At 41.5% G+C, this 24,717-nt stretch overlaps 1 protein-coding gene across 1 annotated transcript in view; it reads right to left on the bottom strand.

Annotated features, from left to right (window-relative positions):
- Nucleotides 1–231: 231 nt before the first annotated feature.
- Lsm14a (LSM14A, SCD6 homolog A (S. cerevisiae)) overlaps nucleotides 232–24,717 on the bottom strand; it is a 38,735-nt gene continuing 14,249 nt past the window's right edge. The window contains exons 2-9 of the mRNA XM_013026165.1: nucleotides 18,943–19,089; nucleotides 17,521–17,643; nucleotides 9,897–10,073; nucleotides 9,323–9,388; nucleotides 7,485–7,667; nucleotides 7,202–7,373; nucleotides 5,205–5,436; nucleotides 232–1,669 (exon numbers count right to left, since the gene is read on the bottom strand). Coding sequence (XP_012881619.1) covers nucleotides 1,646–1,669; nucleotides 5,205–5,436; nucleotides 7,202–7,373; nucleotides 7,485–7,667; nucleotides 9,323–9,388; nucleotides 9,897–10,073; nucleotides 17,521–17,643; nucleotides 18,943–19,089 — 1,124 coding nt within the window. The 3' untranslated portion in view covers nucleotides 232–1,645. The remainder of the gene's footprint in view (nucleotides 1,670–5,204; nucleotides 5,437–7,201; nucleotides 7,374–7,484; nucleotides 7,668–9,322; nucleotides 9,389–9,896; nucleotides 10,074–17,520; nucleotides 17,644–18,942; nucleotides 19,090–24,717) is intronic.

The raw sequence follows: 24,717 nt of genomic DNA, 5'->3' as shown, positions 1-24,717 counted from the left end.
TACCTCCAAGATGTGTTAATCTCAGATTTCTGGGGTCCTCCAAAAGGTTTTGTTGATAACATGCAAGCAAGTGGTACTCAACAGTATTCCCTAAACTACAGCTGCTGAGTACTGGATCTTAGTAGTGAAACCGAATTACAAAACATTTCCTTGTAGATCTATACAAAAGATAGAAAATGAAAACGATCAACCATGTTTCAATCCTCCCATTCTCCTACAGTGCAGTTTTTCTCACATCTTTGTCACTCACTCCTGAATATTGTAAGGACAAAGATCAACAGCAACAACAAAAAGATAAAAATATTTAAATCTTTGGATCCCTTTATTCCATGGCCTTCATAAAAAAAAACAAAAGTGGCCAGATTTTTTTTTCCTACTACAGCTTAAATATCAAAAGGTTTGACCAGTAATTTATAATTAGCCGTGAACTCTATATTGAGTCATTTGTGGGTCACAGGCCCAAGGACCAATGCCAATGATAATGTTGCCAAAATAATTTTGAACATTCTGAATCCTCTTAAAACATAATGGAATGAGTCAATGTTATTGAAAAAAAAATTACAGTCATGTCCAAGAATAGGCTGATGCCTAATTTTAATGTGTTTTTTTAAAAAAAGAGGGGAGGATTACTTATTTGAAAATACAGCTAGTACATTCTTATCTATGATTATTTACATTCATATTCTGAAAATATCTATTTGGACAAATCCTGTGGTATGCCATTTGCTACAAAAAGAAGTTCTGACATGGAGCAGGAACAATTTATCCTTTTTAGATAATGGAAGAACGTATCAAATCTTTATTTATGTTCCAAACATTAAAAAAAGAAATCAAAAACTGTAGCCTGGAAAGCTCAGAGAAAGAAGAGCCACCATGACCCTGCTCCTCAGCTCATCGATTTCTGCAAGGACACAGTATGGTTGCTGACTTTAAAATGTTTATTCTTTAAAAAATTAGTTGCTTTTTATACAGCTATACAAAGTTCTTAATGTTTCTTTGGCAATGGAATATAATGGAATTTTACAACTATATAAAAAAGTTACCTTTGCCTAAGAAACAGTATTTACTGTGTATACATAGTTGACTGACAAAATTCTCTACCATCCAGCACCCTAATTAATCGACGAAATAAGCTACCTCATTATAGGATTTCCAGAAAGTCACACTCACACACACTCACACATACACACACACACGTACACACACGTACACACACACAAAACCCTTCGGTGGCTCCAAACACAGTATCACGGCCCTGTCTGCGGGCAACTTGCAATAATTGCCAAATACAATTCAGTGATAAGAAAAATCTTTTCAGTGATGAAAAACAAAAAAACAAAAACTGTAAGTCCCACTGAAGTACAGCTTTAGTTTAACTATACATAAAAAGTTACTTAACATTTTCCTGTTCCAAATATATTTAACGCTCATTTTTTTTAAAAGATGAGCTGCCCGCCTCCCACCCCCCACCCTCCAAAAAAGTAACTGCATTTTATCTTTGAAATTAAGCAGAAAATAAACAAAACCCAGTGCTGGTGACAAATATACAGCAAATTCACTTCTTCATTCTTCACAAAGACAGAAACCAATTTTCAGGAACATGAAGAGCTAGAAATTCACCTATTTTCAAAGACTTGTTTGTAGACTATGCAGCAACTTTGTTGTCTTTCTAAAAAAAAAAAAAGGAAAAAATGTGCTAGTCAATGTTCTAGAACTTCTTTCACATATTTTATACTTTGCCTTCTTTTGACTTTCATGGAAAATACTTTCCTGACTTCTAAACTTTTTTTTTTTTTTTGTCAGTCATGGGGCTTGAACTCTGGGCCTGGGCGCTGTCCCTCAGCTCTTCAGCTCAAGGCGAGCGCTCTACCACTTGAGCTACAGCGCCACTTCCGGTTTTCTGGTGGCTTATTGGAGATAGGAGTCTCACAGTCTTTCCTGCCCAGGCTGGCTTTGAACCGCGATCCTCAGATCTCAGCCTCCTGAGTAGCTAGGATTACAGGCCTGAGCCACCAGCGCCTAGCTGACTTCTAAACTTTCTAAACTTCCCCACCCAGAAACATCTTCCAGTCCCCACAGAGACACACGTGTACTCACTATTTTGGAGATTCTAGTAATTATTTATCTGTATCTAGTACTTGCAATATCCATCCATTTTTACTTTTTGAATTTTCTGAAATTTAAAAGGTTCCACAAGGCGGTGACAACTAATGCCCAGGGTTTCTTGACCAGTTACTTCTTCCTTCATTCTTTGCATCCTGCTTCCTCCTCTCAGACTTATTTCCTATCTCCCACTTCCTTTATTATGTGAACATTAAATGGTACTATATTTATCCCATTGAGTCTACTAATTTAAAAAAGTGACACAAAACTTCTCACCAAAGTGTCTCTTTTGAGTTTTTGTGTTCAAGGACAGTGCTCCACCATATGCGCTACAGTTCTACTTCTGGCTTTTGGTGTTAAATCGGAGGTAAGAGTCTTAAAGACTTTGCCACTCAGGCTGGCTTCCAACTTCAATCCTCATACCTCTGCCTCCTGAGTAGCTAGGATTATAGGCATGAGCCACTGGCACCCAGCACACCAAGTACTCTTAAAATCAACAGCATAAAAACCCTATCTTTTGGGACTGGGAATGTGGCTCAGTGGTAGAGTGCTTGCCTTGCATGCATAAGGCCCTAGGTTCAATTTCTCAGCACCACAAACAGAATAGGCTAGAAGTGATGCTATGGCTCAAGTGGTAGAGCGCTAGCCTTGAGCTGAAGAACTGAGGGACAGCGCCCAGGCCCAGAGTTCAAGCCCCATGGCTGACCAAACAAACAAACAACAATAAAAACCTGCCTTTGCCAGGCACTAGTGGCTCACCAGCTAGCTACTCAGGAGGCTGAGCTCTGACAATCTCGGCTCAAAGGCAGCCTGGGCAAGAAAATCTCTGAGACTCTTCTCTCTCCCCATCAAATGTTTCTTTCTAGTGAATTGACCTTTACATTTCCAAAGATCTGAAATGGCCAACAGACCAAGAAAGACATTACTTTAGGCTCCTGCTTAAAACCAACAGCTTCAGCAAACTGCCGGCCTTGATTTAGGGCCAATGTAAGACTTTTTTTTTTTTTTGGGGGGGGGGATTGTGGGGCCTGAACTCTGGGCCTGGGCACTGTCCCTCAGCTCTTCAGCTCAAGGCGAGTGCTCTACCACTTGAGCCACAGTGCCACTTCTGTTTTCTAGTGATTTATTGGAGATAAGAGTCTCATGGACTTTCCTGCCAGGGCTGGCTTTGAACAGCAATCCTGAATTCTTATTTTTAATTAATTTATTTTTTATTTATTTATTTTTTACTGCTGTTAGTCATCTCAACTGTTTGTTATAAAAACACAATTTCTGGGTGAAAGACTTGCTGCTCCACCTGAGTACACAACAGCAAGCCACTTGTCTTATGTTACTAAACTAAAATACATATGGCACAGTATAAGCTGGTATGGAAATAAATGAGCTAGAGACAAACCTGCTCTCTGTCCCCCACAAAAGCCAACATCTCTCATCTGTTCATTTATTTTACTTATCTATATCTATTTTTTTACCTTTCAGAAAGCAGTACGACCAATCCAGACCTTTTAGGGTCCAAAAGCTGTGGTTTTCTGAAAGGTAAAAAAAAAAAAAAAAAAAGACAAAAGGGGAGAAAGATAAAGGGGTTCAGGAGAGCCATATTGAATCATATAATAAAGAAAATGTATCTTAACATTCAAGACCATGGTGAAGTAACAAATGTAATGAATTTCCACAAATCTAAATTAACAGTGATGACTCAGGAACTACCACTTATTAGCTATGTGACCTTGGACAAGGTACTTAACATCTCTGGAAAAAAGATTGATTCCTACCTTACAAATATGTGCCTGGCTAGACTATTTTAAGAAAAAAAAAACTTTTTTAAATGCTGGTCCTGAGCTTCATCCACAGCTCCACTTCTGGCTTTTCTTTGGTAATTTATTGGAGATAAGAAACTTTACGGGGCTGGGAAGGTATCTCAATGGTAGAGTGCTTGCCTTGCACTCATGAGGCCCTGGGTTCGATTCCTCAGTAACACATAAGCAGAAAAAGCTGGAAGTGATGCTGTGGCTCAAGCAGTAGAGCACTAGCCTTGAACTGAAGAGCTGAGGGACAGCGCCCAGTCCAGAGTTCAGGCCGCACGACTGGACCAAAAAGAAAAAAGAAACAAAAAAAACTTTCTTGCCTCGGATGGCTGCAAGCTGTAATCCTCAGATCTCAGCCTCCTGAGTAGGTAGGATTTAGGCATGCAGCTGGCATCTAGCTGAGAATTTTGTTGTTGTTGTTGTTGGTCGTGGGGCTTGAACTCTGGGCCTGGGCACTGTCCCTCAGCTATTTAGCTCAAGGCCAGTGCTCTACCACTTGAGCCACAGCACCACTTATGATATTCTGGTGGTTTATTGGGGGTAAGAGTCTCATGGACTTTCCTGCCCAGGCTGGATTTGAACTGTGATCCTCAGATCTCAGCCTCCTGAGTAGCTAGGATTATGGGCATGAGCCACCAGCACCTGGCGAGAAAATTTTGTAATATGAAATAAAGGTATACAGTCCTTTCCTTTTGTATAATGTCATTAGTCATCCTTCCCATGTAAAAAGAGCCCTGATCCTTAATTTTAGTCCCCAATAGTTTTTTCCATGTTTAGCGAAAAAAAACAAGGGAGAACATAAGGCCCTAACTTTAAGCCCCAGTACTAGCACAAAAAAACAAAAACAAAAACAAAATAATAGATTCTCTTGCTTGGAAAGAGGGGAGATTTTAATCAGTCTATAAAAGCTAAAACCATGGTTCTCTAATTTTAAAAAAGAGAGGGGGAGCACCAGATTTGCTTCTTTTATTTCTTCAGTGGAAAACAACAGTTAAAAACAAAAATATGGGTTAGGAAGGTGGCTCAGTGGTAGAGTGCTTGCCTTGTATGCATGAGGCCCTGGGTTCGATTCTTCAGCACCACATCAGCAAAAAAAGTTGGAAGTTGGCACTGTGGCTCAAGTGGTAGAGCACTAGCTTTGAGTTGAAGAGCTGAGGGACAGTGCCCAGGCTCAGAGTTCAGGCCCCATGACCAGGAAAAGGAAAAAGAAAAAGAGGAAAAGGAAAAAGAAAGAACCACCACTACCCAAATTAGATAAAAGCAGGCTGAATGCCAAGTCTAAAGCACAATACTTACCCTATATTCAAAATCTGCAAACTCTCGGCCCCCACGGCCTCCTCTGAATCCACCACGAAATCCTCTAGGGGCAGTAAAGGTCCCTCCTCTGCCACCACCACGCCCTCTGCTACCACGGAAACCAAGACCTCCTCTGCCTCTGTAGCCTCCTCGGCCACGGTTTGGACGAAGTGGGATTCCAAATGTCTCAGCATTTAACCTCCTCTCTTCAGCCCAGGTTGGTCTCCTTTCTCTATTATAAAAGCAAATGACCATCAGCATATCAGGTTTAAAGGAGTATTTTTCAACACACACATGTAACAAATTAATCCTAGCTAACTCAGAAGAAGCTCAGGGCTGGGAAGGTGGCTCAGTGGTAGAGTGCTTGCCTTGCATGCCTGAGGCCCTGGGTTTGATTCCTCAGCACCACATAAACAAAAAGAAAAGAGCCGGAAGTGGTACTGTGGCTCAAGTGGTAGAGCACTAGCCCTGAGCTGAAGAGCTGAGGGACAGCACCCAGACCCAGAGTTCAGACCCCACGACCCTAAAAAAAAAAAAAAAGAAGAAGAAGCTGATACCTGAGGACCACTGGTCAAAGCCAGTGTGGACAGACAAATCTGAGTCAATCAGCAAAAACCTAGAACTGGAGCTGGAGGCCTGGCTCAAGTGGTAGAGCATAAAAGCTTTGAGCATGGGACAGTGCCTCAGTTCAAGCCCCAGGACTCACCCTCAAAAACAAACAGAAAAGGCTTTTCACCTGCATGGTCACAAGCTGTACATGGCATACAAATTCAGTTTATCCCTATAATACTGTTATGTTTCATGAGAAAACATTATTGAGAGTAGTTCTGTGCAAAAATAGTTGACATAACAGAAATATGAGAAAAGGGGAGGGGGGTAAAAAAAAGAAAAAAAAAGAAATATGAGAAAAGCATCAATACAATGGTTACTCAGATATAAGGGGATTTGCAGCTGATTCTACCCTGCCCCATTGGAAAAGAGGGCAAAACCTGGCAGGAAAACCACATCGTAAGCCTAATGCCAGTTAACACAGCCATTTTCTGAATTTTCGTTAGCATCCAACCTAAATAATTGCAGGACTCATAATCATCTTTGCCATTTTTGTCAAAGCTGAAGAAAACAACTGCCACTAGGGGTCACCATATTGCACCCAGGATAAAGATGATATAAAGTAAGCAATACATCTTAAAGAACTCAGCTCATTATGCTGGATCCCCCCACCTCACAATGACCCCACAATTTCTTGATGTATGCATACTACAATAGGGCAAGCTTCTTTAGGTTCTGGCTTCATTTGAGTTACAGGAGAGAAGGTAAAGGAAAAGCTCTGATATTTTACATGAATACTTTGTTTTAATTACTAATATGCAAATATGAATACATCCCTAAGACAAAATATATAGCTATTTGTTTTCTTCCTTTGTTTTTGCCAGTCCTAGGGCTTGAACTCCGGGTCTGCGCACTGTCCCTGAGCTTCTTTTGTTCAAGGCTAGTACTCTACCACTCAAATCTGGCCTTTTCTGAAGCCCTTGGGCTTCATGTATGCTAGGCAAATACTACCACTAAGCCACATTCCCAGCCCCACCTTTTCTTTTTTGTGGTGCTAGAGATTGATCTCCCAAGCCTTATTATATATGCTAGGTAAGCCCTTGTACACTCTCTCTCTAAATCTATTTGGTGTTGGCCCTAGGGACTTGAACTCAGGGTCTGGGGTATCCTTGAGCTTTTCTGCTCAATGCTAGTATTCTACCACTTGAGCCACCACAGCTCCATTTCTGGCTTTTTGGAGATTAATTACAGAGATAAGAGTCTGATGGACTTTCTTAACCAGGCTGACTTCAAACTGCAATCCTCAGATCTCAGCCTCCTGAGGAGCTAGCAACAACTGGTACATGGCCAGAATACAGGTATTTTTAAGCAATCATTAGGCCATATGAATTTATATGAAATAACTATACTTCAAACATTTCAGAGGAGGGCAATTTAAAAGACTGTACCTATTATCATCGCAAGAAATATTATCAAAGAAGGACTTAGTTTTGTCATAATAGCAATTAGGTCCAAGTGGGTCTTCTTCATCAACATTTCCTTCACTGTTTTGGGTGTCTACTCCTGAGTCTCCTTTATCTTCCCCATTTACAGGTTTCTCTTGCTTCTCGAGTTTATCTTCTAATAAAAAAACAAGCACACATGATAAAAGTCTAAGTAAGACAACTAATGTATAAAGCATCTTTAATTCACAGATCAAATTAGTTTCTGAGTAGAAAAATGGAAGTTTACCTTTCAATTTAAGTTTATTATGAAACTCTCTGTCAATCTCCTCCTTGTTAAATTGTGCATTTGCACTTTCAAAGTCAAAGTCTTTCTCAAATTTCATCGGACTGTCTCGCCGAATGCCAAATCTTCCCCTGCCACCTCGGTGGCCCCCACGCCCTCTTCTTGGAGCTGAAGGAGCACTTGGAACTATGTGAGTAAACAGAGACAAAAGACAGTTACTTTCCAATCATCTAAATTTATACATTGCCCTTTTTCCCCCCCTTTAATTTGGAAGTATTAAATCATAATTTGTAGCTAGTGCTTACTGCTCTACTTAAGATGCTAAGTATTAGAGGGTTCCTGTTCAATGTCAGCCTGGAGGACCGGGAAGGTGGCTCAGTGGTAGAGCGCTTGCCTTGCATGCTTGAGGCCCTGGGTTCGATTCCTCAGCGCCACATAAGCAAAAAGAAAAAAAGCCGGAAGTGGCGCTGTGGCTCAATGGTAGAGTGCTAGCCTTGAGCTGAAGAGCTGAGGGACAGCGCCCAGGCCCAGAGTTCAGGCCCCACGACCGGCCCCCTCAAAAAAAAACAAAAAAAAAAAAAACAAAGTCAGCCTGGAAAGAAAATCTGTGAAACTCCATTTCCAATTAACTAGCAAAATGCCAGATATATGGCTCAAATGGTAGAGCAACAGCTGTTTGAATCCTAATGCTGGCACAAAAATATTTGTAATTTGTTTTCTATTAATAGATTTGGAATTAATAAAATGGCTGTTTGATGCTATAGATTACCAAACAAATGTTTCCATTCACAAGACATGGAAAACAAGTACCAATTTTATGATGCTACAAAACAAAACCACAAAATAGAAGCCATAGAGCCATCACGTGAATAAATGCAACACTACTCGCCAGTAACATTCAAGAGCATACTAAACACAACTCATCACCAAGTATTTTTCTCCAGAACATTATTAAAAACAAAAACAAAAAACCCTCTTATTATGCTGTCTTTATTATGCACAGATCCACAGGATCTGACCACGTGGAGAGATCCATACCACTGTTAATTCTTTATTTTTTTGTCCATGTGGGGCTTGAATTCTGGGCCTGGGCGCTGTCCCTCAGCTCTCCAGCTCAAGGCAAGTGCTCTACCACTTGAGCCACAGCGCCACTTCCAGTTTTCTAGTGGTTTATTGGAGATAACAGTCTCACAGACTTTCCTGTCCAGGCTGGCTCTGAACCATGATCTTCAGATCTCAGCCTCCTGAGTAGCTAGGATTACAGGTGTGAGCCACCAGCGCCTAGTGTTAGGTTTTTTTTTTTTTTTGGTCGGACGTGTGGGCTGACACTGTCCCTCAGTTCTTCAGCTCAAGGCTAGTGCTCTACCACTTGAGCCACAGCACCACTTCTGGCTTTTTTCTGCTTATATGATGCTGAGGAATTCCCAGGACCTCATGCATGCGAGGCAAGCACTCTACCACTGAGCCAACTTCCCAGCCCAGCCTGTTAGTTCTTTAGTCAGTAATCTTCACCTTTCATTTCATATATGTTGCAGTTTAAAATAACTTTCCTATTGAGAAGTACAGGATATTTTTGTTGTTGTTGTTGGCCGTGGGCCTTGAACTCTGGGCCTAGGCACTAGTCCCTCAGCTCTTCAGCTCAAGGTGAGCGCTCTACCACTTGAGCCAAAGCACCACTTCCTATTTTCTGAGTGGTTTACTGGAGATAAGAGTCTCATGTACTTTCCTGCCAGGGCTGGCTTTGAACTGGGATCCTCAAATATCAGCCTCCTGAGTAGCTAGGATTACAGGCATGAGCCACCTTGCCCGGAAAGGATTTATTTTGGATCTAAGTAACTTACCTACTTGTCTCTTGCTGTCATTTCTGAGTTGTTCATTTTCTGGCCTTGACACTTTGTGTACTTCAGCTGTACAAGGAAACATCCAAAGGGACAAATTAATCAAGGATAATAAAAACTTCTATTTTTGTCTGAAATGAGGGGTGGAGGGAGACACTACCAAACAAAACTTAAGTTCCCAAAACTAAATCCCCATCATCACTTGAATCAAATGCTTTTGTTGGAGACAGGGTCTTGCTTCTTGCTATAAAGCCTAGGCTGGTCTTAAACTCATAATCCTCCCACCTCAGCCTACTAAAGTGCTGGGATTACAAGTATGCACCATCATTCCTGGTTTAAAAAAAAAAAATTCCCTTTCTCTCTTTTTTGTGGTGCTGGGAATTGAACCCAGGGTTGCATGCCTGCTAGGTAAGTGCTGTACATCTGAGCTACATTCCCAGCCCCTAAACAATCTATGAAATTGTTCTATATAATCCTTTCAGGATCATTCACAGAAAGCAAATTCTCTAAATGAAAATAGGGAGAGTGGAAAATGTTGATGAGTCAATTAAGGAAGAGTAAACAGCTCAAGCTCTACCTCGCCTGTGCTCTTGATTCTCTATTGCTTTTTGGCTGGTAGATGGCAAAGGCCTGGTTGATACAGGGCTCCTTCTCCCAACAGGTGCTGGAGTAGGTAAGTGGGCCGAGGCGGTCTGTACTGCTTGTTCCATGGTTGGACTTTTTCTCAAAGGGTCTAACTGAGGGCTTGAACGACCTAAAATGTAACCAAAAGATAAGAAACTATCCTAATCGGGGATTTCAAAATAATCTAGGCTGGAAAAAAAAATCAAACTCAGCACAAATTTGATCAGTTTTAACCTAGGATTGTCCTTAATGGCCTAGTCCTTAACCTGTCCAAAAAAAAAAAAAAGTAAAACACCCAAAACACAAAAAACAAAACCCTCAAAATCAAACCAAGCAAACAAAAATATCTACCACCACATTATGCGTTTTACCAAATAGAATGGTTTTTCAAAGAACTGACATATGCTGTTCCCTATTAATATCAATGATCACATTTGTAAACACTCAAATGGAGGCATCCCCCCCAATAACAAGAGTATATAGACACATTTCAATTTCTAGTATTTTCTGTAGGTGACTCCCAGCAGGAACTCTTGCTGAATTCCATCACAAAACAATAAAGGAGGAGGAAAGTGAGGGAAATGGATCTTAACACACAATAGACTGGGAAAATAAATAAAAATATCAAAAAAATTTAGATAGCCAGATGGCAGCCATTGGCATTCTTTACGATTTTTACAATCTCTTGACAAGCTTTGCTTTAATTTGAAGTTTGTGCTGACACATTTCATTTTTCTTCTGTATCAGGGCCTACTCACTGTGCACTGAAGAATGCAAGTCACTCTATCACGTTTTGCCCTTACAATGTTTGCTGTACGTGTCCGCTCAGAGAACTCTTATTACATGATATGTAACATGGTGTTAAAAATTACGCTCATTTTATGCACAAAGATCCCCCCGATATGCTACTGCAAGCATTTGCAGTCTCCCAACAACTGCTGAATCATTGAGTTCTGATGCCATTGATTTCCATGGACAATTTATTAGCAATGTTCCCCAAGTTTACTAAAGTATATAGTCACAAAAGTATGCATTTCCAGAATGGGGGGAAAAAAAATCACTTGAAGTCAAAAACTGTAGTTACCATGACAACCCTGATAATTAAGTTATCATTAAAAGAAATGCTTTTTCCACCAATTTTTTGGGGGTGGGGGGAGGGCCTGGTCCTGGAGCTTAAACTCAGGGCCTGGGCACCGTACATGAGCCTCTCTGTGCTCAAGGCTAAAGCCACAGCGCCCACTTCCAGGTTTGTTTATGTGGTACTGAGGAATCAAACCTAGGGCTTCATGCATGCAAGGCAATCACTACCACTAAGCCACATCCCCAGCCCTTTCCGCTGATTTTTAAAGCAATAAGTCATGGTTTTGAATAAATTTTGACTTTCAAGAAATCATTTTATAATCATTTATTGTTTCTTTCTTCCCCTTCCCTTTCTTTTTATAGCTTAAAATACAATCTTCCATTCTACCTGATCCTATTTATTCCTCATATAGCTAGGATGACAAGTGTGTGAAATCCATGCCCAGCCTTTTGAAAAATAGTTGACATGGGGATTTTTTTAACTTTTTGCCTAGGCTGGCCTCCACATTGTGATCTCTACCTCCTAAGTAGCTGGGATTACAAAGCTTAAACTCCTTTGCTTTGAAGTTTTTTTTTTGTTTTGTTTTGTTTTTTTGAGATGGGGTATGGATCTCACTACGTTGCCCAGGTTTACTCTGAACTTAAGTGGACTCTATGATCCTGCTGCCTCAGCCTTCTCAGTGCTGAGAGTGCAGATATGTCACACCACACACGATTTAAGGAGATAAGTTTTTTTACATGTTTGTTGGTACTGGGATTTGAACTCAGGGTCTCATTATCTCTTGTGTGCTTAGTAGTAGAGTGCTTGCCTAGCTTGCATGAAGCTCTGGGTTTGATTCCTCAGTATCACATAAACAGAAAAGGCTGGAAGTGGTGCTGTGGCTCAAGTGGTAGAGTGCTGCTACCCTTGATCACAGAAAGGCTCAGGTTCAGTGCCCAGGCTCTGAGTTCAAGCCAGAGGATTGGCAAAAACAAACAAACAAAAAACCCAGGCACTGGTGGCTCACATCTCTAATCCTAGCTACTAAGGAGACTGAGATCTGAGGATCATGGTTCAAAGCCAGCCTGGGCAAGGAAGTCCATGAGACATTTATCTCCAATTAACCACCAGAAAACTAGAATTGGCACTATGGGTCAAATGGTAGAGCGCTTGCCTTGAGCTGAAGATCAGCTCAGGGACAGCACCCTGGCTCAGAGTTCAAACCATACAACCTACAATAAAAATTATATATTATCCATATATATATCCTACAAAACACCCATATTTTGAGAAAAGATTCTGTTACTCAGAAATATTATGGAAGGGCTGGGAAGGTGGCTCAGTGGTAGAGTGCTTACCTTGCATGCCTGAGGCCCTGGGTTTGATTCCTCAGCACCACATAAGCAAAAAGAAAAAAAAAAAAGCCGGAAGTGGCCCTGTGGCCAAGTGGTAGAGTACTAGTTTTGAGCTGAAGAGCTGAGGTACAGCGCCCAGGCCCAGAGTTCAGGCCCCACAACCGGACCCCAATGGGGTAATCAGATCAATTAACAAATTCCTTTATTGTATAGTTAAATTCTTTTTTTTTGGTTCAGGTCCTGGGCCTTGAACTCAGGGCCTGGATGTTGTTCCTGGGCTTTTTTTTGCTCAAGGCTAGCCACTCTACCATTTAAGCCACAGCTCCACTTCTGGCTGGCTATTTTGGTAGCTAATTGGAGATAGTCTCACAAGCTTTCCTGCCCAAGTTGGCTTTGAACTGCAGTCCTTTTATCTCAAAACTCCTGAATAGCTAAGTAGGATTCTAAACATGAGCCACCAGCACCCAGCTTTAAATTCTTTTTTCTGTTGGTTATGTGGCTTGATCTCAAAGCCCAGGCACTGTCCTTGAGCTCTTTTGCTCATTGACTAGTGCTTTACCACTCTGAGCCAAAGTGCCACTTCCGGTTTTCTGGTAGTTAATAGAGATAAGAGTTTCAGGGACTTTCTTACCTGGCTTTGGACCACCATCCTCAGATCTCAGCCTCCTGAGTAGCTAGTATTACAGGTATAGGCCACCAGCATCCAGCCTTTAAATTCTTCTACTATTACTAATCACTATGGCAATTTACTATCATTAGAGAAATACATGTGATGTAGTAGGAACAAACCCAGAGTACTTGAACACAAAGCACCATTCAGTTACTCTTTCTGTTCTTTTTTTGGGGGGGGTCTGGTCGTGGGGCCTGAACTCTGGGCCTGGGCACTGTCCCTCAGCTCTTCAGCTCCAGGCTAGCACTCTACCACTTGAGCCACAACACCACTTCTGGCTTTTTTCTTTTTGCTTATGTGGTGCTGAGGAATCGAACCCAGGGCCTCAGGCATGCAAGGCAAGCGCTCTCCCACTGAGCCACCTTCCCTGCCCCACTCTTTCTGTTCTTAACCAAAGTTAAAAGTTAAAGGTTTAACTTCCATTTTGTGATACTCCACAAATGTAAGTTGGTGATATTAAATACAGGCTCGGATGGGAAGGTGGCTCAGTGGTAGAGTGCTTGTCTAGCATGCATGAGGCCCTAGGTTCCATTTCTCAGCACCACATAAACAAAAAACTGGAAGTGGGCACTGTGACTCAAGAGGTAGAATACTAGCCTTGAGCTGAAGAGCTGAGGGACAGCACCCAGGCCCAGAGTGTAAGCCCCTAACCTAACTGACAAAACATAACTAAAATAAAAATTCTTCAAAGTGCTCAGGGTGAGAAAAAGAATTATAGTTATTCTTCCTAACTCATCAGGTAGTTTTCTTCCCCCAAACCACTTCCTGGAATAGCTAGTCTTTCTCCACTAATTTAAAAAGAGTATCTTCAAGGGCTGGGAAGGTAGCTCAGTTGTAGAGTGCTTGCCTTGCATGCATGAGGCCCTGGGTTCAATCCCTCAGCACCACATAAGCAGAAAAGGCCAGAAGTGGTGCTGTGGCTCGAGTGGTAGAGTGCTAGCCTTGAGCTGAAGAGCTGGGGGTCAGCGCTCAGGCCCAGAGTTCAGGCCCACGACCCACAAAAAAGAGTATCTTCAACTAAATTATTATTATTAATTTTTAGTACAGGGGTTGAACCTAGGGTCTCACACATGCAGGTTAAGCAAGCATTCTACCACTGAGCTAACTCTAAGCCCTTAAATTCCTATTAATGGAACAGTTTCTCTTTATTCCATTTTGTTTCATTTATTAAAATTTATTCTTAAACTTTTTTTTTTCCCTTTTTGGTGCCTGTTTGTGGCTTGAACTCAGGGCCTGGGCGCCATCCCTCAGCTTTTCTGCTCAAGGCTAGACTAGTTAGTGCTCCACCACTTTGAACAATAGCTCCACTTTTGGCTTTTTGGTAACTGGAGATAGAAGTCTCATGGACTTTCTTGCCCAGGCTGGCTTTGAACAGCAATCCTCAGATCTCAGTCTCCTAACTAACTAGGATTACACAAAGCCACTGCACCCAGCTCAAACTCATTTATAAACATATATTTTATTAGGTAAGCTCATTACCCCCCCCCATATGTCCTATTATACATTATTTTTATTTGCCAGTCCTGGGGCTTGAACCCAGGGCCTGGGCATTGTCCCTGGGCTTCTTTTGCTCAAAGTTATCACTGTACCACTTAAGCCATAGCATCACTTCTGGCTTCTTCTGTTTATGTGGTACTGAGGAATCGAGTCCAGGGCTTCATGCATGCTACGCAAGCACTCTTATCACTAAGCCACATTCCCAGCCCTCCATGTTTATTTTTACTTTTATTTATCATTGTTAACTAGTAGAGTATTTATGATATATTTTATGTTTCTGAGTAGTGTAAGTCAAACATTGATATGTTTGTACGCACATGCGTGTATGCAGATACTTGAACTCAGAGCCTGAGTGCTGTCCTTTAGCCTTTTGAGCCATAGCTCCACTTCTGGCTTCTTGTTGGTGTCTCACAAACTTTCCAGCCAGGACTGGCTTTGATCTCAGGCTCCTGAATAACTAGGATGATGGCATGTGCCACCAACAGTTCTCCTAGGCAACAGACCATTTATTGAAGCTTTCTAAAGTAAATTCAGTCTATGTTTATTTTAAAGACAATCTTTCTGTTGAATTTCACTTGTACTAATTGATGGTAGAATAAACATGACTTATCATTATCAAATCTTTTATAGGGAAATAGATACTTCTCTTACTACTTACTTCTTTTATGGCCCTCTACTACATTTTGTATTTTTCTTCATAGAAGCTAGTCACATTCACCCCCTCACCCCCACCCCCATGTATTTTATTTGTATTTGTCAATATTGTGAACTTCAGGGCTACGTTCACTCACTCAGCTTTACCTTTCAATGCTAGCTCTCTATCAGCCACACCTCTAGTTAGGTATTTTGCTGGTTAACTAGAGATGGAATGTCTCAGATTTTTCTGCCCCAGCTACCTTCAAACTGTGATCTTCAGCCAGGTACTGGTAGCTCATGCTTGTAATCCTAGCTACTAAGGAGGCTGAGATCTGAGGAGCATGGTTCAAAGCCAGCCTAGGAGCCGGGTGCCGGTAGCTCACGCCTGTAATCCTAGCTACTCAGGAGGCTGAGATCTGAGGATCTCGGTTCAAAGCCAGCCCGGGCAGGAAAGTCTGTGAAACTCTTTTTTTTTTTTTTGGTTCTAGTCATGGGGCCTGAACTCTGGGTCTGGGTGCTGTCCCTCAGCTCTTCAGCTCAAGGCTAGCGCTCTACCACTTGAGCTATAGCACCACTTCCGGCTTTTTTTCTTATGTGGTGCTGAGGAATCGAACCCAGGGCCTCATGCATGCAAGGCAAGCACTCTACCACTGAGCCATCTTCCCAGCCCCTGTGAAACTCTTATCTCCAATAAATCACCAGAAAATTGGAAGTGGCGCTGTAGCTCAAGTGGTAGAGCTGAGGGACAGCACTCAAGCCGAGTTCAAGCCCCCCCACCCCCAAAAAAAGCCAGCCTAGGTTGGAAAGTCCATTGAGACTTTTTTGTTGTGTTGGTTGTGGGGCTTAAATTCAGGGCCTGGGCAATATCGTGAGCTTTTCATGCAAAGTTAGTACTGTACCACTTTGAGCCACACAGCCATATCTGGTTTTCTAGTGGTTAATTGGGAAAGAGTCTCACAGACTTTCTTTTCTTTTTTTTTTTTTTTTGTCCAGTCGTGGGTCTTAACTCTAGGCCTGGGCACTATCCCTCAGCTCTTCAGCTCAAGGCTAGCACTCTACCACTTGAGCCACAGTGCCACTTCCGGCTTTTTTCTTTTTTCTTATGTGGTGCTGAGGAATCGAACCCAGGGCCTTGGGCATGCAAGACAAGTGTTCTACCACTGAGCCACTTTCCCAGCCCTCACAGACTTTCTTGCTTGGGCTTTGAACTGTGATCCTCAGATCTAGCCTCCTAACTAGCTAAAATTAGAGGCACGAGCCACCAGCACCCAGAAACAGAGACTCTTATCTCCAATTAACCACTAGAAAACTGGAAATGGTACTGTGGCTCAAAATGTTAAGAGTGCTGGCCTTGAGCAAAAAGAGCTCAGGAACAGTGCCCAGGCCTTGAGATCAAGCCTCACAACTGAAAGGAAAAAACAACAACAAACTGTTCACCCTCCAGATCCTAATCTCCTAAATAGCTAGGATTGCAGGCGTACGCCTGAATTCAAACCCTGATATGGCATTGAATAAATAAACCAATGGATCTTTGAAAGTAACCCATCTTTCTAAGTGACTTTACGTTGCTTAAATGAAACATATGAAACAATAAGCCAATCATACCAAACTTAAGCAGCGGATTCAACAGATATGGGGTCTTTATACTTCTGAAGGTGATAAGACTGGCTGGAAAAAATTTATTCTTTTTTTTTTTAAAGGAAAGAAACAGCACCTTTTTGGAAGCCTATTAAAATGCAGAGAAGCTGGGTGCCAGTGGCTCACACCTGTAATCCAAGCTACTGAGGAGGCTGAGATCTGTACATTGTGGTTTGAAGTTAGCTTGGGCAGAAAAGTCCCTGTGAGACTCTTACCTCCAATTAACCACTCAAAAACAATGAAAGTGGTGTTGTGGCTCAAAATGGTAGAGGGGTAGCTTTGAGCAAAAGAGCTTAGGGACAATGTCCAGGCCCAGTTCAAGCCCCATGACCACCACCAACAACAACAAAAAAGCAGAGAAGACCAGGTTCTAGGGCTTTGGACAGAGCAGATGTTAATGAGGACCCACATTTTCCAGAAGCAGTATATACATTCCTGTTGGGGTGGTCCACACTGAGAAAAACATCAAGGAAATGCTACAGAATAATAAGAGCCTCTTTTCTCAAGATATTTCACTTATTGGGCACCTTTCCTTGTAGAGTTGAGTCTGGGACTGACTTGATAGTGGAAGTCATTAATGACACATTTATTCCCACACAGTAGTTGGGAAAAATAAAATTAAACTAAATACAAATTATACATGCAGTTGATAAGCTACAAAAGCTCTTATATTTAGAGAAAGAAAAAAAAAAACACTATAATGGCAAAACAAACAGCTTACCTTGAGATAACTGGGTTTTTACAGATCTTGTGTCTTGTGTAAAGGCAGAACCAACTGTATTACTTTGGGACAAGGTACCACTGTTTGACGATTCTGTTCCAAAAGATGTCAAGGAGTTTCCAGCTTGAAGAGGTTTTTCAAATAATAAAAACATTAAAAAAAAAAAAAAGTTTAACACCTTTAGTATATAGTAGTATTTGCTATTTGCTTATCTCCAATAGCACTGGTACAAATTAATGAACTTGGGAATTCATTAAAGTATTCCAAATAAGTTACAAAATTTATGGCAATGTAGGGTGAAAACAGTAACACATGTGGGTATCTGTACCAGCAAGGACACACATGTACGATTGCAAAGTAGCTGAAATGGTAACCTCTATACCAAGATTACGCTTCATGTATCTGCACAAATGACCAGGAGCTTTTTCAGCATTTCTAAGACAACAAACAGTATTCCATCTTCACTCTTTCCTCTTAAGAAAGGTGTCCAAAGAAAGAAAATTGGGCCATATAAGCCACAGAGGCCCTTCTAGGCCTCATTCACTGAAATACCCATCCAGGATAATCTTTAAGTTTCTACAGTAGTGGTCATTTTCATTTTCTTTCCTCTATTTTGTATGTATGTGAATGCAAATGGGCATGCATGAATACTAATACTGGGACTTGAACTCAGGGCTTTTCCCACTCAAGGTTGGTGCTCTTTCACTTAGGTCTTTTCTAGTTAATTGGAGGTAAGAGCCTCACAGACTTTGCTGCCTAAGGTGGCTTTGAACCACGATTCTCAGATCTCAGTCTTCTAAGTAGCTAGGACCACAAATTGAGTTACCAGCACCCAGTGAAAAACTCTTCCTCTTAAGTAGACATGTCTTATGTAACTTTAAAATAACACTAAATGAAATCTGTTAACTAGATACATCTAATTTTACAACAGGTGCCTATTCTGAAAACTGATCTGCATGAAACTACTAATCACTCAGAACACTAAATAAAACCTTTTTAGATTGTAGGCCTGGCAAAAGTGGTAGAACAACTGTCAAGCAAGTTCTAGGCTCTGAGTAAATGCTAGCTATTGGCCCCAATCAAATTCTTAAAAAATCTGGGCTGGGAATATGACTTAGCATTAAGAGTGCTTGCCTAGCATGCATGAAGCCCTAGGTTTGATTCCTTAGCACCACATAAACAGAAAAAAAAACAGAAATGGCACTTTGGCTCAAGTGGTAATGTTAGCCTTCAGAAAAAAGAAGCTCAGGAACAGTGCTCAGGCTCTGAGTTTAAGCCACAGGACTGGCAAAAAAAAAAAAATCTTAATATAATAACTCATTCTTAATACCATAAAATGAAGCTACAAAAGAAATATCACATAACACGTCAATAACTTTGTGGTAAAGGAAGAACAGACAAACAAGAAAAAGCACCACATACCAACACCAACTGCACCAAACTGCTGCCCGACTAATGTACTTGGGCTGAACTGACTGTATGTTGGCATCCTGCCAAACGGTCCATAGGAACTCACTGACTGGAATGAGGATGATGAAGACCCTAGTGAGGACTGAAAGAAAACCATGGGTTAGTTTTCTAACCTCTAAGAAGCATATATATAATGGAGAGAAATTAGGAGTTTTAAATTTAACACAGTAAAATATTCAAGATGATAATAGTTGAAAAAATCTTCTGATTTCAATATTTGTCTATACATGTACCAGTTTCAGTCAATATGATCTCTAGGCCCTTTGTCTATGTTAAAATCATAGTCATTCTCATTTTCATAGAAAACTTAAGAAGTCACATTCAGGGCTGGGAATGCAGCTTAGAGGTAGAGTGCTTGCCTAGCATGCATGTAGCCCTGGGTTTGATTCCTTATTACCACATAAACAGAAAAAGCCAGAAGTGGCACTGTGGTTCAAGTGGTACAGTGCTAGCTTTGAGAAAACGAAGCTGAGGGACAATACCTAAGCCCCAAGTTCAAGCACCATGACTGGCCACCCTCCCGCCCCCCAAAAAAGTCACATTCAGTAATAATGGGTTTTAGTCTGGTACTGACATAAATATGGGATCATAATTTTCCTCTTAAGTTCACAGGAAAGATATGCAAAAGCAAACATTTTACAAAAAATAAAAAAATTACAACTAGTAGCTCATGCTGTAAATCCTAGCAGAAAAGCCTGTGAGACCCTTATCTCAAATTAACTACCAAAAAACTAAAAGGGCAGCAGAGGTAGAAGTGATAGAGTGCTAGTCTTGAGCCCACAATCTCAGGGACAGTGCACAGGCCCTGAATTCAAGCCTTAAGACTGGCAAAAACAAAACAAAACAAAAAACCTAAATTACACTTTTACATTAAGCTGAGGAGCATTTTTTTTTTTTTTTGGTTGGTCGTGGGGCTTGAACTCTGGGCCTGGGCGCTGTCCCTCAGCTCTTCAGCTCAAGGCGAGCCCTCTACCACTTGAGCTACAGTGCCACTTCCGGTTTTCTGGTGGTTTATTAGAGACAGGAGTCTCACGGTCTCTCCTGCCTGGGCTGGCTTTGAACCTCGATCCTCAGATCTCAGCCTCCTGAGTAGCTAGGATTACAGGCGTGAGCTACCAGCACCCGGCTCTGAGGAGCATTTTATATAAACTATGATCTCCATGATTAACCTGATTGGAGGGACAGATATCTAAATTAATAAAGTACACTAGGGAAGATGGGGGACAAGAGACCTGCCCTGCCCGGAATGTGGATAGCAGTATCTAACAGATTTGGCTGAAACAAAGGGGGAGAAAAAAGAAGTCTAACTAGCATAGCCACGCCTCTCTTGCACCTCCCTACTCCCAGCTCCTTTCTCCTTCTGCTTTCTGGACACACCTACACACACACCATAATTTTCTGCTTTATCTTAAGATGAAGCAATATAATCATCTAACTCTGGACTGAAATCTTTCAAATGAGCCAAAAACCCCTTTCCTCCTTGTAGGTTATTTCTTAAGTATCTGTCACAGTAGTAACAATAATGACACAAATCTACAATATACAGGAGTCTAAATACTCACAGTGAGACCAAAGAGGATACTCTTAGCAAAGAAACACAAGGACACAATGCCTATGTGGTTTATATTTATATAAAATAATATACATAAGAAATAAAGATATGGAAACGAGACTTTCTTTTCTCTAACTTTTTTTAACATTTTTGACGATTCTGTCTTTTTACCTTATATATGTTGTATTCAAGAGTACATCTTTGGACAAGTTGGAGAGGGTACAGAACTCAAAGAAAAAAAGTGAAAATGTGCAGCAGTAGAGCTCACTGGACACTGGTGAAACTATACAACTTGGGGGTACAGAAGGGAGGGACTGGGAGAGAGTGAGGGAACAGAAGCCATTATATGAAAGGAAATACATGTCATTACCTGACTCATGTAATGTAATCCCTCTATACATCGCCTCTATAATAATTAAAAAACACAAACCTTAACTTCCTAAACCTGAAATACATTTTAATATACATCAATAAACTGCCTTGTAAAATATTCCATAATATGACCATAAATTATACTGAAGGCTACTTATAAGCTAATTTATAGCATGACTGCATCTTTTGTTCATTACCAATATGGTGCTCAGTAAGTCCTGCTGAATGAATGAAATAAAGTTGAAGATTGTGAACACTGGCAGGGCACTGGTGGTTCACGTCTATAATCCTAGCTACTCAGGAGGCTAAGATCTGAGGAGCTCAGTTCAAAGCCAGCCCGGGCAGGAAAGTCTGTGAGAGTCTTATCTCCAATTAACCACCAGAAAACCAGAAGTAGCACTGTGGCTCAAGGTAGTAGGCACACTAGCCTTGAGCTGAACAACTCAAGAGACAGCACCCAGGCCCCGAGTTCAAGCCCCACAACTGACAAAAAAAAAAAAAAAAAAAAGATTGTGAACACTGGAAAAAATTACTTGGTTTGTGCTCTTTATTCTTCTTCTTCCACAAGTAACTGGTTTCCAGACAATTGCAGAATGACAAAGTTAACAGTCGGTAAGGAAGATACCACCAGTACTTGGTATAGAATGGTATAGGTAGTTATCTCTATTAACAATGTGTCCCTTGCTCAGTACTAGTATCTCATACCTATAATCGTGGCTATTCAGGAGGCTGAGATATGAGAACAGAAGTTCAAAGCTAGCCCAGGCAGATAAATCCAAGAGACTCTTCCAGCAAGGTGTAGTTCAAGTGGTAGAACACCAGTTGTAAGTGGAAAAAGCCAAGCAAGAACTAGAGGCCCAGAGTTCAAGCCACACAATACTCACACAAAAAAGAATGTGTCTTTTTTTTTCAATATATGTTTTTGCCAGGCACAGGTGACTGAGATTGAGGATTGCAGTTGGAAGCCAGCCTGGACAGGAAAGTCCATGAGACTTTTATCTCCAATAAACTATTCAGAAAACCAGAAGTGGCACTGTGGCTCAAGTAGTAGAGCACTAGCCTTGAGCTGAAGAGCTCAGGGACAGTGCCCAGGCCCAGAGTTCAAGCTCCATGACCAACAACAACAACAACAACAACAAAAAAAGAGACACATTTTCTCAGGATTCCTTTGGATTCTTTACCTAAAAATAAAACTTAAACAGAAAAAAAAAAACAGCTAAGAGTAGAGAAATTTTCATTTATGCTGCAAAATTTCAATTTCTTGTTAAACATCATGTTAAAAAGTATTTTTCTTGGAGACAATTTCCCTCAATAGCCCAGGCCAGACTCAAGCTCATAATCTTCCTGGGTCATCCTCCCAATAGTTATAAGTATATACCACACCACCAAACCCAGAGCTTATTTTTTCTTTTTTCTTTTTTTGGTTGTGAGGATTGAACTGAGAGCCTAGGTACTGTCCCTGAGCCTCTTTGTGCTCAAGGCTAATGTTCTACCACTTGCGCCACAGTGCCACTTCCAGTTTTTGAGTGGTTAATTGGAGATTAAGAGTCTCAGTGGGGGCTGGGAAGGTGGCTAGGTGGTAGAGTGCTTGCCTCGCATGTATGAGGCCCTGGGTTCAATTCCTCAGCACCACATAAACAGAAAAAGCCGAAGTGGCGCTGTGGCTCCAGTGGTAGAGCGCTAGCCTTGAGCTGAAGAGCTGAGGGACAGCGCCCAGGCCCAGAGTTCAGGCCCATGACCGGCAAAAAAAAAAAAAGTCTCAGAGGTACTTTTCTGCCAGAGATGGCTTCAAACCTCAACCCCCAGATATCAGCCTTCTGAGTAGCTAGCATTACAGGTGTGAATCACTATTGCCCAGCTTTGTATTTTCTTTTTTTTCGGTCGTGGGGTCTGCACTCTGGGCCTGGGTACTGTTATTCTGCTCAAGGCTAGAGCTCTACCACTTGAGCCACAGTGCCACTTCCGGCTTTTTTCAGCTTATTTATGTGGTACTGAGGAATCAAACCCAAGGCTTCATGCATGCAAGGCAAGTACTCTACCACTGACCCACCTTCCCAGCCCTTGAAAGTACTTTTTTTTTTTTTTTTTGCTGGTCATGGGGCCTGGGCACTGTCCCTCAGCTCTTCAGCTCAAGGCTAGCATTCTACTACTGGAGCCTCAGCGCCACTTCCAGCTTCTCCTTACGTGGTGCTGAGGAATAGAACCCAGGGCCTCATGCATGTCAAGCACTCTACCGCTGAGCTACCTTCCCAGCACTGTGAAAGCAGTCTCATATGAAATGTTACAGACAAAATTTCAAAGAGCCTTTATATTCTTGAATGGATATGGAAAAAATACTGCAACAGGCCGGGCGCCAGTGGCTCACCCCTGTAATCCTAGCTACTCAGAGGCTGAGATCTGAGGATCGCCGTTCAAAGTTAGCCTAGGCAGTAAAGTCTGTGAAACTCATCTCCAATAAACCACCAGAAAACTGGAAGTGGAGCTGCAGCTCAAGTGGTAGAGTGCTCGCCTTGAGGTGAAGAGCGCAGGGACAGCGCCCAAGCCCCACAACCGACAAAAAAAGAAAAAAAGAAAAAAACTGCAACCGTATCCTATAATTCATAATTTACAATTATTTGTAAATACTATTTGTGTACTACTATTTTATATTGTATATTACTATTTTTTTTATTGTGAGAATACCATACAGAGGAGTTACAATTACATGGGCAAGACAACGAGTACTACTATTTTAATAAGATAAGCAAGTTCTCAATTCTGAGAATCAATACTAAGTGTCATTTTTTTTTACTGTGAAAATACCATACAGAGGGGTTACAATTACAAGATAATGAGTACAATTCTTATCAAGCATGTTGCCTACTCCTTTGTTTCCCCTTCCCATCCTTCCTATCTCTCCCCCTTCCCCCTACCTCACTATCCCCTCCCAAGGGTCATTTTTAATTTAGGAAATTTAAGACCCCATTTATACTAAAACTTTTATGTTTGTACAGTCTTACTATACATAACTTTCTATCATCTAATATGTGATTTAGCTTCACCCCCACTAAACCTAATAATTCTACCTAAGACTATCTATTATGCCCCTAATTTGTAATATGAGCCATTATCTGAATGAACAGCAGAGTGGCATGAACCCTAAGTTCTATAGGCAAACTGCCTGAGTCTGTTTAAATGACAGTTTCATCTCAATTACCTCACTTGTAAAGTGAGAAAAATTACTGAATTTGGCTCCTAGAGTATTCTGAGAACTGACATATGTACAGTGTAGTGCCTATGCTTTTTTTTTGGCCAGTATTGGGGCTTGAACTCAGGGCCCAGGCACTGTCTCTGAGCTTCTTTTGCTTAAGGCTATCACTCTAGTACTTGTGCCACAGCGCTACTTCTGGCTTTTCCTGTTTATGTGTTGCTGAGGAATCAAACCCAGGGCTTCATGCATGCTAGGCAAGCACTCTACCACTGAGCCATCTTCCCAGGCCATGCCTATGCATTTTATCAGTTGTATTTTTTTTTTTGGGGGGGGTGGGGGTCCGGTCATGGGGCCTGAACTCTGGGCCTGGGCGCTGTCCCTCAGTTCTTCAGCTCAAAGCTAGTGCTCTACCACTTGAGCCACAGTGCCACTTCTGGCTTTTTTTTCTCTTTTTTTTTTTTGGGTCCGGTTGTGGGGCCTGAACTCTGGGCCTGGGCGCTGTCCCTCAGCTCTGCAGATCAAGGCTAGCGCTCTACCACTTGAGCCACAGCGCCACTTCCAGCTTTTTTCTTTTTGCTTATGTGGTGCTGAGGAATTGAACCCAGGGCCTCAG

This window comes from Dipodomys ordii, unplaced genomic scaffold (assembly GCF_000151885.1).
Source record: "Dipodomys ordii isolate 6190 unplaced genomic scaffold, Dord_2.0 Scaffold92, whole genome shotgun sequence".
Taxonomy (NCBI): domain Eukaryota; kingdom Metazoa; phylum Chordata; class Mammalia; order Rodentia; family Heteromyidae; genus Dipodomys; species Dipodomys ordii.
This window is presented reverse-complemented; position numbering and strand designations above follow the sequence as displayed.